This window comes from Pelophylax lessonae, assembly GCF_965119305.1.
Source record: "Pelophylax lessonae genome assembly, chromosome: 5".
Lineage (NCBI taxonomy): Eukaryota > Metazoa > Chordata > Amphibia > Anura > Ranidae > Pelophylax > Pelophylax lessonae.
Genome location: NC_138772.1, coordinates 470,345,317 through 470,360,948, shown reverse-complemented (window position 1 = coordinate 470,360,948; position 15,632 = coordinate 470,345,317). Strand labels below are relative to the sequence as shown.

The 15,632-nt window shown below is 41.5% G+C and overlaps 1 protein-coding gene across 1 annotated transcript in view; it reads right to left on the bottom strand.

Annotated features, from left to right (window-relative positions):
• Positions 1 to 5,605, bottom strand: part of NECAB1 (N-terminal EF-hand calcium binding protein 1) — a 356,712-nt gene extending 351,107 nt beyond the window's left edge. Inside the window, exon 1 of the mRNA XM_082258437.1 lies at positions 5,288 to 5,605. Coding sequence (XP_082114563.1) covers positions 5,288 to 5,386 — 99 coding nt within the window. The 5' untranslated portion in view covers positions 5,387 to 5,605. The remainder of the gene's footprint in view (positions 1 to 5,287) is intronic.
• Between the last annotated feature and the right edge of the window lie 10,027 nt (positions 5,606 to 15,632).

Below are 15,632 nucleotides of genomic sequence, written 5' to 3'. Positions count from 1 at the left end.
TATTCCTAGCCTTAGACATCAGAATGATTCTTGATCAAACCAGGCAAGGGCCATCTTATATTTCTTAAACACATTTTTTTTACTTTGCTCATTAATACAAAAGACAAAATAGAAATATGCAATTATTACAAAAGAAAAGTAGATGAAAGAAAAAGGAACAAATGTCATGTATACAATATAATTACTTATCAACTCTAGTTTGTTATTCCACATCACTAGCAGAAGCATAAGAGCTTTTCTGACCTCTGTGAATTTATTCTCTCTTGAGAAGTGAAGATTAAGGGAGAATATGATCAACATGTATAAATACATAAGTGGTCCATTTAGTGAACTTGGTGTTGAGTTATACACTTTAAGGTCACAGAGGACAAGGGGGCACTCTTTACTTCTGGAGGAAAAGAGATTTATCTCCAATTACGGAAAGGTTTCTTCAAAGTAAGAGCTGTACAAATATGTTGAATAGACTCCCCCAAGAGCTGGTCCTGACCAGCTCAGTTGATTGCTTTAAGAAAGGCTTGGATTATTTTCCTAAATATACATAATATAACTTAATACTAACATTTATAGGTAAAGTTGATCCAGGGAATATCCGATTGCCTCTCAAGGGGTCAGGAAGGACTTTTTTCCCCCTGCTGTAGCAAATAAGATCATGTTTAGCTGGGGGGTTTTTTTTTTGCCTTCCTCTGGATTAACTGTGGGTATAGATTCGTGTATATGGGATTGTATGATTTGTTTTTCCCCTTTTATTGGTTGAACTGGATGGACTTGTGTGTTATTTTTAACCTGACTAACTATGTAACTGTGTTTGTTGAGTAGCATTCTGCCAACGTGAAGAAGTTGTTTGTGCAAGCCACAGTAGTCACAATTTAAATATAAGCTCACCCCAAAATATTCTAGTTATAAGTGGAGCATATAACTCTACAGTATATAACTGGGCTGAATCAGTTGCTGTTTTCTTATGTCTTAGATGCTCAAACAGAAAATCTCCCTTTCATGAATCCCAGCTCTGCTCCTGTCCACCTGGGAGTTTGCATGTCCCCTATCTACCTTTGCATGGTGCAGCTCCTTCTGTTGTATTCCCCATAGTATAAAACACTTTTTTAGAAATTCCCACAGGTAGAGTGGTGTCCCCTCAATGACCCTACAGCAATGTGCAGACCCGGGAAATCAAGAACAAGAATCTCACAAATAGAGTACCCAAGAGATACAAGAAATGGTAAAGTGATTTAACTCCACAGCATCCAAAAAAACCTAAAATATAATTTATGGTAGACAGACCATTTAATGGTGAGTACAAAGTGAGGATTTCGATCTTTGCATATATCAAAACAATATATAAATATTTTTGAAGCTTTCAAAGTTTGAGTTAGATAAGTACCCAAACAAAATTAAATTTGGGTCAAATTGGATCCAAAGATATTTTTTCCCAGAGATGAAAAAAAAAACTGTCTTATCAGTTATTATAAGACTTATTTTAGCACTTTCCCACCAAATGTGAATAAATGACCCACTACTGTGCCAGCAGCATCAACACCCATAAAGGTATTTTTCATAGCGCCATGTATATACCATCTGGCTCAGTTTTTCTCAACCTTTGTACCCCCGAGGAGCCCTGTGAGATATTTTTTGGGTTCTTTGGGAACTCCTTGTAAAAATAATATATTTGCAGCTACATTATCATGATCAATAATATAAAGAATGTTGGCAATAAAAGAACAGCTGATGTGGTGTACCTTGCGTATTTGACACCCAGGAATGATAATATTGTTACCATATCTAAAATCCTTGAAATAAATAATAATGCAAAAAATAAATGTAGACAGAAGAAAATGTGGATTGATCTAGTTCAGGGGTGTCCAAACTTTCTTCAAAGAGGGCCAAATTTGATGAAGTGAACATGCATGAGGGCTGACCATTTTGCCTGACATTCTTTGGACCGTTAAAATTTACTGCAAAATTTATTGCAAACGGCACACTTTTCATTTCGTCACATGAATGACAAATTTAAACAGGTGTTAAATCACTCTGCCTTTCATATCTGAAGGCCAGATGGAAAAAAAAATCCAGGAAGCTGAAATATATGTCAGGAACATTGTAAAGTACATTACATATTATTGCTAATAAAGGTTGTCTGTCAACTTTTAACCACTTAAGCCCCGGAAGATTTCACCCCCTTCCTGACCAGGGTTTTTTTTGTGATTTTTTACTGCGTGACTTTAACGGACAATTGCGCGGTCGTGCGACGCTGTACCTAAACGAATTTGACGTCCTTTTTTTTCCCACAAACAGAGCTTTCTTTTGGTGGTATTTGATCACCTGTGCGATTTTTTGATCATGCGCTAGAAACAAAAAAAAAGAGCATAAATTTTGAAAAATAACAATATTTTTCACATTTTTTTATATGAAATTCCCCCCAAAAAAATGTAAAAATCAAATTTTTTTAACATTTTCGGCCAATTTGTTTTATGCTACATATGTTTGGTAAAAAAAAAAATCGCAAAAAGCGTATTTTGATTGGTATGCGCAAAAGTTATCGCGTTTACTAACAAAGGGAAAGATTTTTGTCATTTTTGGTGGGTTTTTTTTAACGAGTAATGGCGGCGATCTGCGATTTTTTTTGCGGTACTGCGACATTGCGGCGGACAGATCGGACCCTTGACTGACATTTTGGACACTTTTGGGGTTACCAGTGACATTACTGCAGTAATCAGTGCTATACATATGCACTGTTACTGTAAAAATGACACTGGCAGGGAAGGGGTTAACTGTATTGGAGAGGGAGGGGTTAAGTGTGTCCTAGGGGCGTGATTCTAACTGTGATGGGGCATGTCTACTATTGTAAAAACAGAGATTAACGGTTCTACATAGTAGAACCGTCTGATCTCCATTTTTACACTGGGGAGAATGACAGGCGGCTTGTTTACATTAGCCGCCTGCCTTTATCCCGCTCTACCGGCGATCGCCGAGTGACCGGCGGACATCGGCTCTGCCGGTCACACGCACTGACTCCTTAGTGAACGAGCCGCGGCGGGCGCGCGCCTCAGCGGGAGCGCGCTCGCCCGCTATTGGCTCACAAGCCGGTGACAGGCTAGTGACGTATATATACGTCACTTTGCCTGGCCGGGGCTGACCGCCACAGTATATGTACTTGTGGCGGTCGGCAAGTGGTTAAGTTAAAAAAAATATGAACAGGAACATAACACCAAGTATACATGTTCTGTCCAAATATATTTATAACTGATTTAGATTACTTGAGATTGTACAATGTATTCATCTCAATTCGGAGCATGCGTGCTCCTCAATCAGTCACACAAGGGTTAACCACATATAAGCGCTATATGATCCCACCAATGTTGATTAATGATGGCAGCAATAATAGTCATGAATGATGCCAATGTATTTTTCCAAATTACCTGTGGGGCCGGACTTTGAACATGCCTAATCTAGCTAGTTGCTTGAGATTTTTGTAGTACGTGCTGTTTGGTGTATTACGGATCATGTCGATTCTATGATTTGCTTCATCATCACATCATCATTATAGGTTTAAATCATGTTCCACATCTATATAGGAGGTCAACAACAGAGTAAGGTACCTTTAGAATTGTATATAGTCCCCAGAGGCTAGCTTTGAGCTGTCTTTCTCAATATTTTTAACGTGGAGGAACCCTTGTTCTCAGGGAACCCCTGACAATACACACAGCTCATGGTACATTTGTGGTCATTGGGAAGTTTAAACTCTACAGACTTAAAATGACAGTATATTCAATTTTTATTTAGTTTTGTTAGTACTAAAAGTTTGCTTTCTTATATTTCTTTAAATTAGAATAAATACATATTTCACAGGTTTAAAAATTGTGCTAAGTGCAGTTAATGCATTGGTAATCATGATAAATAATTCTGCAAATACAGTATATGAGATGTAGGTAGTGGGCATACAGCAAAAGATTGATCCCAGTATCTTCTGAATTTAATTATCTTTTATTAATTAATATTTAGTATATTATTATTATTTATTAACACTAAAAATTCCCATATCTGTGTTTGTATATAAGTGTGAAATCTGTTGGGGAAGAATCAAGAGGTGTTGTGCAGTCAATGGCCATGCTGATTAGTAGAAATGATAAATGACTGAATATATTTACATTTTGATCTTTTACTGTATGCCCTCTCTCCTATTTTACAAGCTATGACAAATGCTATATTCTATAGTCACCAACCAGAATGTATCTCTCATTAGCCTGACTTCTGCTTATGATTATTGTTTATGACTGGTAAATTTAATTGCTCTGGGTATTGAATTATTTTTATTTTTGAATTGTGTAATAGAAAATTATAAGATTAGATGTTCCAACATGCTGGGAAATGAATGCCAGAGTTTAAAATTCATTCTTAAATTACAGAGGCAGGAATGAGAATGATTGCAGTCAAAGCCAAAGGTGATGACATTATAGGTGAATGGTCATTAGGACTTAGAAAGTCTTATCTATCTGTAGGCATCTGTTAATAGTCAACATATCCTTACCTGTCTTACTATACCAGCTAACATGTGTGTTTCTAGGGTCCTAATATACCAGGGGCATCCCTGAGTACATAGAATAAAATGCTGAGAGCCTGATAAAATATCATGATAACCACTTTTCTAGGTCATATACAATGTTTTTAACTGAACAAAAATGAATTAGTCTAAAAACTTTAATATATTCTTATGATAAGAAAATTATTAATAAATGGATCGAAAAGAAGATAAACTAATTCAAAACTGTATAATGAATAGTGTATCATCTCCATTCCTCATAGGAGACCCGGGGCGCTTAGTCGAAGACCTGGGGCACGTGCCCTGGATTCCAGGATTGACTAATAACCCTATCAGACACTTTTGTTAAACTAAAGTATTCCCATAACAATCCCCAATTTTGATAGAAAATCTTTTGAAAATTATTTCCTGGAAAATATTTACAGATTTAAATTTAAATTATTTTGCACCTTTTACATTTAGATCAAATCACTGTCTCATCCTAAATGTTTTTTTTTTTTTTATTTGAGTTATTGATTCTTAAATACAAAAAAAGGTTTTCAGAAATTGATTTAGAAGACATATCACGAAAAAAAGAATTCCATGTTGCTAAAACAATATTACTCCTGGTTGACCACCTTAGCAGGAAAGTGTCCCGTCCTGGGAATGATTAAAAAACCTACCTACTGCATTCATTAAATATAACACACATTATAAAGGGAAGATATATATAATGATATATACAATTCCAAAGGACTATTTATTCCTACTTACATCCAGGAAGATTGTCATGCCTTTAGACATGTGCAGGGATGAGCTGAGCTCCTCTGAAGAGTCAGTCCTGGAAGGAGAAGACATGTCTTGGCCATCCATTCTCCAACGAGTGGGATGCCTATACTCTAGGCAGAGCTCTTTGTACCTGGATAATCCTCACTTCTACAGCTCTGGTTCTGTGAGCTAGTGATGCTCACTCTTAATAGCAATCTGATGTCTGCTGATCTTCCTTCAGTCCCTCCCAAGTGTGTTCAACCTCCTTATCAACAACAGTGCACACCCCCCTAGCCTACTCTTCCCCAGTGTTAACTAAAATAGTAACACCTCATTTTATATGGACTCTTTCTTTGGAAGCTTTTCATTTGCAAGTAATACATGCTGACTGTCCACTGTGTGAATTTTTGCAATAGTGTATAAATTATTTAGAAAATCAAATCTTCTGTGTTGACTAGTGATGAATATTGTCTTCTATCGCCATCTAGTGGTTAGATAACAGTAATTCAAGATAATAAAATAATTCAAGATAATAATAAGAATAATTACAATTCATTTTTAAGTTAATAATTTGCCGACTGCGCACTTTACATTTACTGCTACAATGCAGGCCGGCTGGACAGAATCACAATTTACAGCGGATAAAATAGGTATTGAACACGTCACCATTTTTCTAGGTAAATATATTTCTAAAGGTGCTGTTGACATGAAATTTTCACCACATGTCGGTAACAACCCATGCAATCTATATATATGTAGCATCCTCCTAGGTAGGTGCTAGACAGAGATTATAGTTTTTGAATTCTCTCTGCTTACCAAAAGGACTGCAGGTAAATCTATATTGTTCTCTGCCTACCAAAGAGCAGGATATGCAAGTGAGGTCTGCTCAATGTGCTCAGGTTCAACTCAGTATCTCTGCAAAGTATTTCATGCTGGTCCAATAGGGAGGCATATTGGACAGTGGGAGTAAACCTGATAAATGAGTGCACATGCGTTTAACCAATTCAGCTCCGGAAGGTTTTACCCCCTTAATGACCGGGCCATTTTTTGCGATTCAGCACTGTGTTAATTTAACTAACAATTGCGGGGTCGTGCGACGCTGTACCCAAATACAATTGATATCCTTTTTCCCCACAAATAGAGCTTTCTTTTGGTGGTATTTGATCACCTCTGCGGTTTTTAGATTTTGCGCTATAAACAAAAAAGAGGGACAATCTTGAAAAAAACACAATATTTTTTATTTTCTGCTATAAAACATTCCCAATAAAAAAAAATTAAAAATCATATTTTTTTATCAGTTTAGGCCAATTTGTATTCTGCTAAATATTTTTGGTAAAAAAAAATCCCAAAAAGCGTATTTTAGCCCCTGTTCACACTTGTGCGTGTGCGGGGTTCGCAAGTTTCTGAGCGAAGTGCTCCCCAACCTTTTTATCGCCGCGGACCGGTCAACGTTTGATAATTTTTCTGTGGCCCGCTGGGGGGGGCGTCAATGCAGAGTGACCAGCGTGCCCCCAATCAATGCAGAGTGACCAGCGTGCCCCCAATCAATGCAGACTGCCCACAGCATTGCCCCCAATCAATGCAGAGTGCCCACAGCATTGCCCCCAATCAATGTAGAGTGCCCACAGCATTGCCCCCAATCAATGCAGAGTGCCACAGCATTGCCCCCAATCAATGCAGAGTGCCCACAGCATTGCCCCCAATCAATGCATAGTGCCACAACATTGCCCCCAATCAATTCAGAGTGCCCACAGCATTGCCCTCAATCAATGCAGAGTGCCCACAGCATTGCCCCCAATCAATGCAGAGTGCCACAGCATTGCCCCAATCAATGCAGAGTGCCACAGCATTGCCCCTAATCAATGCAGTGTGCCACAGCATTGCCCCCAATCAATGCAGAGTGCCCACAGCATTGCCCCCAATCAATGCAGAGTGCCCACAGCATTGCCCCCAATCAATGCAGAGTGCCACAGCATTGCCCCCAATCAATGCAGAGAGCCACAGCATTGCCCCCAATCAATGCAGAGTGCCACGGCATTGCCCCCAATCAATGCAGAGTGCCCACAGCATTGCCCCAATCAATGCAGAGTGTTACAGCATTGCCCCCAATCAATGCAGAGTGCCACAGCATTGCCCCCAATCAATGCAGAGTGCCACAGCATTGCCACCTTTCAATGTAGAGATGCCAATGTGCCACCTTTCAATGCAGAAATGCCAGCGTTCCCCCCGCGAGACCAGTGCACTTAACTGATGGCAGCTTCTTTTCATTCCCGACTCCCCGCGTCTCCTCGAGTCCTCAGTCCTCCCACCTCCTCCTCGGCCAATCAGGAAGTGGGAGGACCCGCTCCCTGATTGGCCAGGAGGAGGATCCGTGTGACAATAGCAAATTTTCATTCGCTATTGTTACACAATGGTCGGGCTCGGGCGCACTGCTCTACTCCCCGGCCGCCACGTCTGCCGCTGCGCGGTCTGAAACTGTGCTTGCGCGGGACCGTCAATTAGACTGCGCGTCCGCGCATCTTAAAGGGAACATTGCTTGTGACTATTTTCTAACTAAAGAAGTCCTCTTTGAGCTCCCTTAAGCACTCTTGCTGAGGTAGCTACTTGTATACTGCTGCACTGCTGAACACTTCAGGGCCCACACCGGTGCCCCCTTTCGCTCACTTATCTTCAGGGCTTAGACACTGGCACCCCCTTTCTCTAAGCCTCCTCTACTGGTTAGCTGGCTCCTGGATCCCTTTGACCTTCTGGAGTGGTCCCCTCTCCTAGGTAGGCCCCTGGGCAGTTTTCAGTACTTACAACACTGTTTTTCCTGGAAACTTCTGCCCAGCAGCTCCACTCGATCAGCAACACTCTGGATCCCTCTCTGCAGCCCAGCTCAACCTCCAATCCTCTAGGCCGACTGCCCAGGACACCCTAACTTGCTCTGACAGGAGGAGAGACAGCCTTCAGCCTCCTCCTGGGACTCTGCTTCCCACCAAAGACGCTCTGTCACATGCTCCCCTCAGGCTTATATCCAATCCCAGGGTGCATTGCGGAAAACTCCGCCCACTGAGACAGCTATAAACCCCGATGTGCTATTGGCCAGGTTTCCTCCACTGTCCAACAAGAGCCCTCATTGGACACAGTGTGGAGAGTCCCCAGACTCAACAGACCACACCTGGAAACATATGACAGCCTCACTAACTGAATCAGGCCTCCCCTGATAAGCAGACAGGGCCACACATATGCTTTTCCTAGCACCTACCTAGGAGGGTGCTACAAATATTATTGCTATTATTATTATTATTATAGTTATTGCTACTATGATGTAGGCTTGACTCACACTGTTGCAGTGTGGTACTGTTCGCTTTAGCCCATTACACTAAAACATGTGCACCAATGCACCTTACTAACAGATATGCTCTACAGCACACCACAATCAGTGGTGGGATTCAGCTGGTTCGCACCGGTTCGTGCGAACCTGTTACTAACTTTTCTTCGCCGAACCGGTGCAAGCGGAGATCGGGTCGGTCCGATTCTCTTATAAAAATACTGCAGCACTCAGCTTGCCCTTTCCTCTATGAGCCGGAGACAGTGCAGCCAGACTTTGCTTCCTGGTTAGTACTAACGTTTTCCCCCCATAGGAAGCTGGCTGGGCTGAGACTCATCTACCTATTGGCTGAGCAGGAGGCGGGCTGCCTTCCCTTGCCTTGCTTCTCCGCCGACCGCCACAACAATATTTAAGCCAGCACACTTCAGCCAATCACTATCTCCTGAGGAAGTCACGTGGCCGTGACGATACGCGTGGAGACGCACAGGCTGAAGGCGGAAGTGCGGCATCATGGACCGCTCGTTACAGACATCTCTATTCACCGGCTCTGGAAAGCCTGAATGTAAGTTGCTACTTGTTTGTTTGCCAATAAATAGTTTAAAATACTACACCAGAGGAAGCTTTGTTTTCTGTCTGCCCCTCGCTTGGGAGTCCATAGGATACAGCTTAAAACCCCCCCTTACCCCTGGAAGTTGGAAGGAGCAAGGACTCCAATATAGCATTCCCTCCCAGCACCCTCCTTGGAGGAACGCAGAATCATTGGAAAACAAATGTGTCAAATGCTTTAACCTTACAGCAGTAAGGTATGAGTGTAGCACACCCAGAAGCTTTGCTTATTTGCCCTGTCACCATTCACTGTTTGGTGCCTGCAATCACCCACCAGATTCACGCCACTGTCACTTTATGATCGATGCTGCTACATATTATTGAATTGGCTTATTTTACTAGCTGGAAGTTGATGTTTATACTAACTACACTGAATTTTATGTCACACAGTTCACATTTAATATGTCACGGGTATTTGATTTTTCCTTTCAAGTATAGTCGATCCTCACATTAGGACAGCTACCCTATTGTGTAGTCTTCCTGCACTGGTATTTTGCACCTAGCACCTTATTCCCAGCAGATGTTATCCTGAGGATTTTCTACCTTTGTATATATTTAGGTTATACCATTGCACCTTTTTGGCACCATTAGCACTAGCACTTTGGATTTGTTTTTATATCTTGTCTACGAAGTACAGGATTTATTGCATCTGTGACACTATTAGCACTAGCACTTTGGATCTATTTTCTACATTTTGTTTACGAAGCACATGATCTATTTATTTACCTATTTATGTATTCACCTATATATTGATATTTGATATCAGGATAAGCACGGCTTTAATATTTTACTTATTATCTTTGGAACATCACATCTTCCAGGGGGCTAGCACTTTAACAAGAAGACCTCCCTTGCACATTATTGGATATTCAAGGTGAACATGTAGCAGAGGTCCCAATTTTTCAGCCCCTTTAACTCCTTTTTCCATATCTGGACATGCCCAAGTGTCTCTGCTTCCCTCCTTCAACAACTCAGAAAAGACACACCTAAAGAGGCAGAGGTAACTGGGCAAGAGACCTGCAACCAGATGAGAGACTCTCCACTGTCAGAACTGACATGTGGGCAACCAGGCCAGAACCTAATAGTACATAGATTTTCCATAAGACTCAGCTACTATAGGGAGCACCCCCCCCCCCCCAATTATCACCAGAGTACTCCAGTTACAGTATGGTGTTGCTTCTTCATTGAACTTTGGGTCCCCCCAGCCATTCAGCCAAGATACCTTGGAATTGTGTATGAGGATAATCACAAATATTTTAGATGTGTTCTGTACTGTTAATGAAGTATTGAATCTCAGCTCATCTCTCTGTTGCTCTGTGGCTCGAAGGCCTCATGCACACAGGATATCAAAAATTTTTAAGGGTGTTCGATTTTTTTCATGCCTCTGAATACCCAACTATGTTAGCTTACTGTATGTGTCCTTGCACACAGCATTTAGAGACAGGAGCAATTAGATGTAGAATAAAAACTCAGAAGCAGCACATTCAGGAGAGGAGGTTTTTGGCACACATAAAGGCCCAACATGCCCAAATCCATAAAACATGGCTAAACGTGCTTAAGTGCTAGGCGTGTTTACTGCTGGAGCATTCACTCATAATAAAGGGCAGAATAAATTAATATTCTGGCCAGTGGAATTGAATGGACACCCAAGTGCTTGATGTGCCTAAGGTGCTTGTAAAACACAGCGTTACATTTTAATCATCCTGTGTGCATAAGGGCCTTATAGAGACTATCCAGCTTGTATTATTCTGCAGTGCATTTATCTTTTTTGCAATTCTGAAACAGTTTTACAGCCTCTTCCCCTTTAGTAAATCACCCCAACAGCCTTGCTGACCCTGTACAGGTACTCAGGTGAGTTCTGGCTTCTCTCTGACTTTCCTGATCGGCACCTTTTTTCCGGGTCAGCATGACAGTCAGTCAACTAGCATTATTACATGGAGATCAACAATAGCAACTCCCATTATTATTTTATAGTAGGTTATCTTTACAGTACAGGGGCTTTTCTATTTATACCTAATTTGTGATCTTCTTGAAAGCATATTTTGCATAACAGAAACAATGTTTTGCATGCATTAGAAATAATAATAAGCAAGGCTTTTATTTTCAGTGGGAATGTGGGGTAACACAGTTCTGGCACCTCCAGCACTAAATGTATGTAATGGCAAGGGGTGCTGGGTTGGGTTGCTCTGGAGGATCTATTGATGCTGGCTGCTGGGGGATCTATTGTCACTGGGGATGGGGGGGTCTATTGTTTTCTGGGAAGAGCTATTGTTCCTGGTGGGCAATCTTTAGTTGCTGGGAAATAGGAGGGTCCTATGATTCTGGGAGGGATCTACTGTTGAGGGAGGGTCTATTGATGCTAGCTGCTGAGAGATCTGTTGTTGATGCTGGAGGTCTATTGTTATGGGGGGGGCCTATTGTTGCTGGGGGTGTACAATGATGTTGGGGATCTATTGTTACTGGGAGGGGGGGGTCTCTTGTTGCCGGGGGTCTATTGTTGCTGGCTGCTGAGAGATCTGTTGCTGGAGGTCTATTGTTATGGGGGATCTATTGATGCGGGGGTGTACATTGTTGTGGGGGATCTATTTTTATTGAGGGTGTCTGTTGTTGCTGGGGATGTCTGTTGTTGTGGGGGGATCTATTGTTGCTAGTGGTTCTATTGTTGCAGAGGGTCTATTTTTTTTTAATCCAAAGAGAGGGTCTATTGTTGCTGGGGTGGGGTCTATTGTTGCTGGCTGCAGGGAATATATTTTACTGTGTTTCTTGTTTTCATTAACAAATTCCATATGAATTACTTATCACCACAAAATGATATCTAGTTCTGTATATTAAAGGAGTGGTACTGGGAGGTGGGTAAGGGGTGGAACCAAGGAACAGTACTAAAGGTGGGTAGGGGGCAGAGCCAAGGGGTGACTCAGAAAGGGAGATTTACTGAACCTTTTCTCTGAGAAAAAAGCTCTGATAATAAGTGCTTTAGTTGTATTCCATGCAGCTAATGGTGTGCCCACCTACAGATGATATATTTGAATTTTGACGCCAGCCGTATATGTGATGTCTTACTTTATGCAGAGAATCCATGGCAATGTATCAGCTGTTTTCTGATGGGGTGTTTTGCTATTTTTTTAGCTTTCCTTTTAGGTTAAAACCTCTCAGTATAAACATACTTGACATTTGTCCATGAGGATCTGACAGGGCAACTGACATTTGCAGGTTTGAGATTTTTCTGTGCATGTCAATATGCTGTAACTTCACCTCGTGTGACTTAAGATGGCTCTACATGTGGTGATTTGTAACGATCGATTTAAGTACGGCAATCGCAAACAAGTAATTCATCATTAATTAAAATATCAAACAACGCCGCACGCAGAGTACTGTTCTGCACTTTGCACTTAACTATAAACATTGATTGAATATATGATCTATCAATAATAAATGTAAATGATCTATTTAAACAATCACTTAATCAATCATAATTATGGTCAGTTCTCATGACATAGATGTTTGTTTAATTGATCAGAAGCGTGCAACAAAATTTCGCCATGGCTGACTATCGTGACGCAGTCATAATTGATTGAGAGCTCAATAAATGGATTAAATGGAGGACCTTTGGCTTGCGATTTTTATTCACATTGCGTTGAATGAGCAAATATATAATCATATTGATACATGTGTGGCTACCTTTAAATCAGCAGATACAAATGCCAATTTTTTAGTTTAATGTGTCTTATTTGAGGTCTGTTAAGCATAATTTAAACAGTGATTATCAATTTATTTAGCACAGACTCGTGTGTTTGGATCACCAGGCAGCACTACCCAAAGTCACCAGCCAATCAATATCTCAGGCTGCAGCAATAGTGATATTTATAAAGCAAAAAAAAAAAAAACAGCTACAGACCAGTGATGTATTTAGGTTTTGTGCTGCCCTAGGCCTGACTAAACTTGTGCACCCCCTAATTTAAATATGACCCACCCCTTCCTGTAAAGGCCACACCCCTTCCTGTTTATGACCAACCCTGTCATCTGTAAACCACAGACTATAACCACAGTCTATCAGTGCCCATCAGCGCAGCCTCATCAGTTCCCATAAGTTCAGCCTCATCAGTGCAGCCTTATCAGTGCTGCCTCATTACTGCCCATCAATGCAGCATATCAGTGTGGCCTCATCAGTGGCCATCAGTACAGCCCCATTAGTGCAGCCTTATCAGTACCCATTAGTACAGCCTTATGTCATGGGATTAGTAAGATTACTCCTTTCTTTCAAGATATTTGGACCTGTGTTTGCTGCCACTGATTGTAATTATAGGATTATTCCACCTATTTGTATAAAAAAAAAATGAGGTCCATAGTCATTATAAAAATAAGTGAAATAATCAGTAGCACCAAACACAAGTCAAAATATCTTATAAGATAGGAGTAATCTTACTAACCCAGTGAAATATTGCAATAGCACATATGAGATGAGCAGGTCCAAAATATTATTGCCATCATATACAAATAAAAGTCTTAATTGTATATGATGCAATTCAATATGCTCACTCAAGGAGAAGGATGTTTAAAGAAATGAAATTATATATTGACATGATGCCTGCTATACCTGGGGGCGGAGGAGGGTAGGTGGAGCATTAGGCTGCAGTGCCACACTTATTAGCATTGGCGGTCGTTGGGCCAGTTGTATTAAGTGTGGTCGGCGGCCTGCGGTCTGTTAACATGTCCTCACCCGCCGGTATTTTCATACCAGCAGGTAGCAGTGTGACCGCTTTATGGGGATGCCAGACTGATTTGCATCCTGGGCCCTGCCCTCTGCTCCATTTTGCCCCATAAAACTGGCACCATATTAAAAGTGTAGCACAAGCCGGCGGGGACCCTTTTCGTGCGGGAGCCAGGAGGAGGCTGTTTTTTCATGCAGGGAGCAGCTTTTTTTTTTCTGCTGCCCCTCTGAAAAGTGCCACCCTAGGCCTGGGCCTTGTTGGCCTAGGCCAGGATACAGCACTGCTACAGACCCCTCTGTATGCTGTTTTTTTTTTTTTTTTAAAAGAGGCCGGCAAAGAAATATAATTTGCCGGCAATTTTAACCACTGTTTTCTTTGATACAGTTCTGCTACAGGACTTTATGTACATCCCAGAGATGTGCCCCTTCACAGGCAGGATTAGGACACCCACCCCCAGTCCCCACAGGCATGTTTTTTAAAGGAATCTTTCACTTTAAGCATTTAAAAAAAAAACATTGCTCCTGGCCAACATGAGATTTATTTGTATACGGTTTGCATTGGTACGTTCCCCAGGGCAGTACCTACTCCCCATTCTGTTTTTGACCCTCCTTTGCCTGATAGCTCAGAAAATGGGCATTTTAATTTGACAGATTTGGGGATTTGGCTCATATTTGGTTTGGCATCTGAACTTTGAAGTTCGCCAAACACTTTCTGAACCAATCCCAGGGCAGTTTGGCTCATCCTTAACAGCCACCAGGGTTTAGGCTAGCAGATTGTACATACCTCCCAATTTTTTGAGATAGGAGAGACACCTATTAGCAAAAATATGTAGGCATAGGACACACACCCTGCCATGCCCCCTTAACCAAATTACGACCGCCCACCGTAGTTATACTGGGGCAGGTAGACGTTCCTGCGCGAACCACCGTAGGTATACGTCGGTCGCGCGCAGGCAGCTGGGGGTGAGCGCACGCCACGCTCCCACCCCCGCTCGTCAGCGGGGAAGCCGATGCAGCGGCCAGGCGGCTCCGATTGCTGCCTGACACCCGCGATCGTTCCCCACTGAGAGAGAACTACGGTCAGCTGTTGTAAACACAGCTGACGGTTCTTCTCCCTGGAATGATCATAGAGCGCCTGTGATCCTTCTATATAGGATCACAGGTCTCTATGGTCATTCCACAAGCCACGCCCCCCCACTATGGTCATTCCACAAGCCACTCCCCTAGGTACACATTTAACCCCTTGATCACCCATAGTGTTAACCCCTTTCCCTGCCAGTATTATTATTACAGTAACAGTGCATATTTTTAGCACTGATTACTGTAGTAATGTCACTGGTACCCTCCAAAAGTGTAAAAAATGTCAGTCAGGGGTCCGATCTGTCCGCCGCAATGTTGCAGTCCCGCAAAAAATCGCAGATTGCCGCCATTACTAGTAAAAAAAAAAACAATAAAAATAACATAAATCTTTCCCATAGTTAGTAGTCGCGATAGCTTATGTGCAAACCAACCAAAATATGCTTATTGCGATTTTTTTTTTTTTTACCAAAAATATGTAGCAGAAAACAAATTGGCCTAAAATGTTAAAAAATTTCGATTTTTACATTTTTTTTTGGGGAATGTTATATAGCAGAATGTGAAAAATATTGTTTTTTTTCAGAATTGTCGCTCTTTTTTTGTTTATAGCGCAAAAAATAAAAATCGCACAGGTGCTCAAATACCAC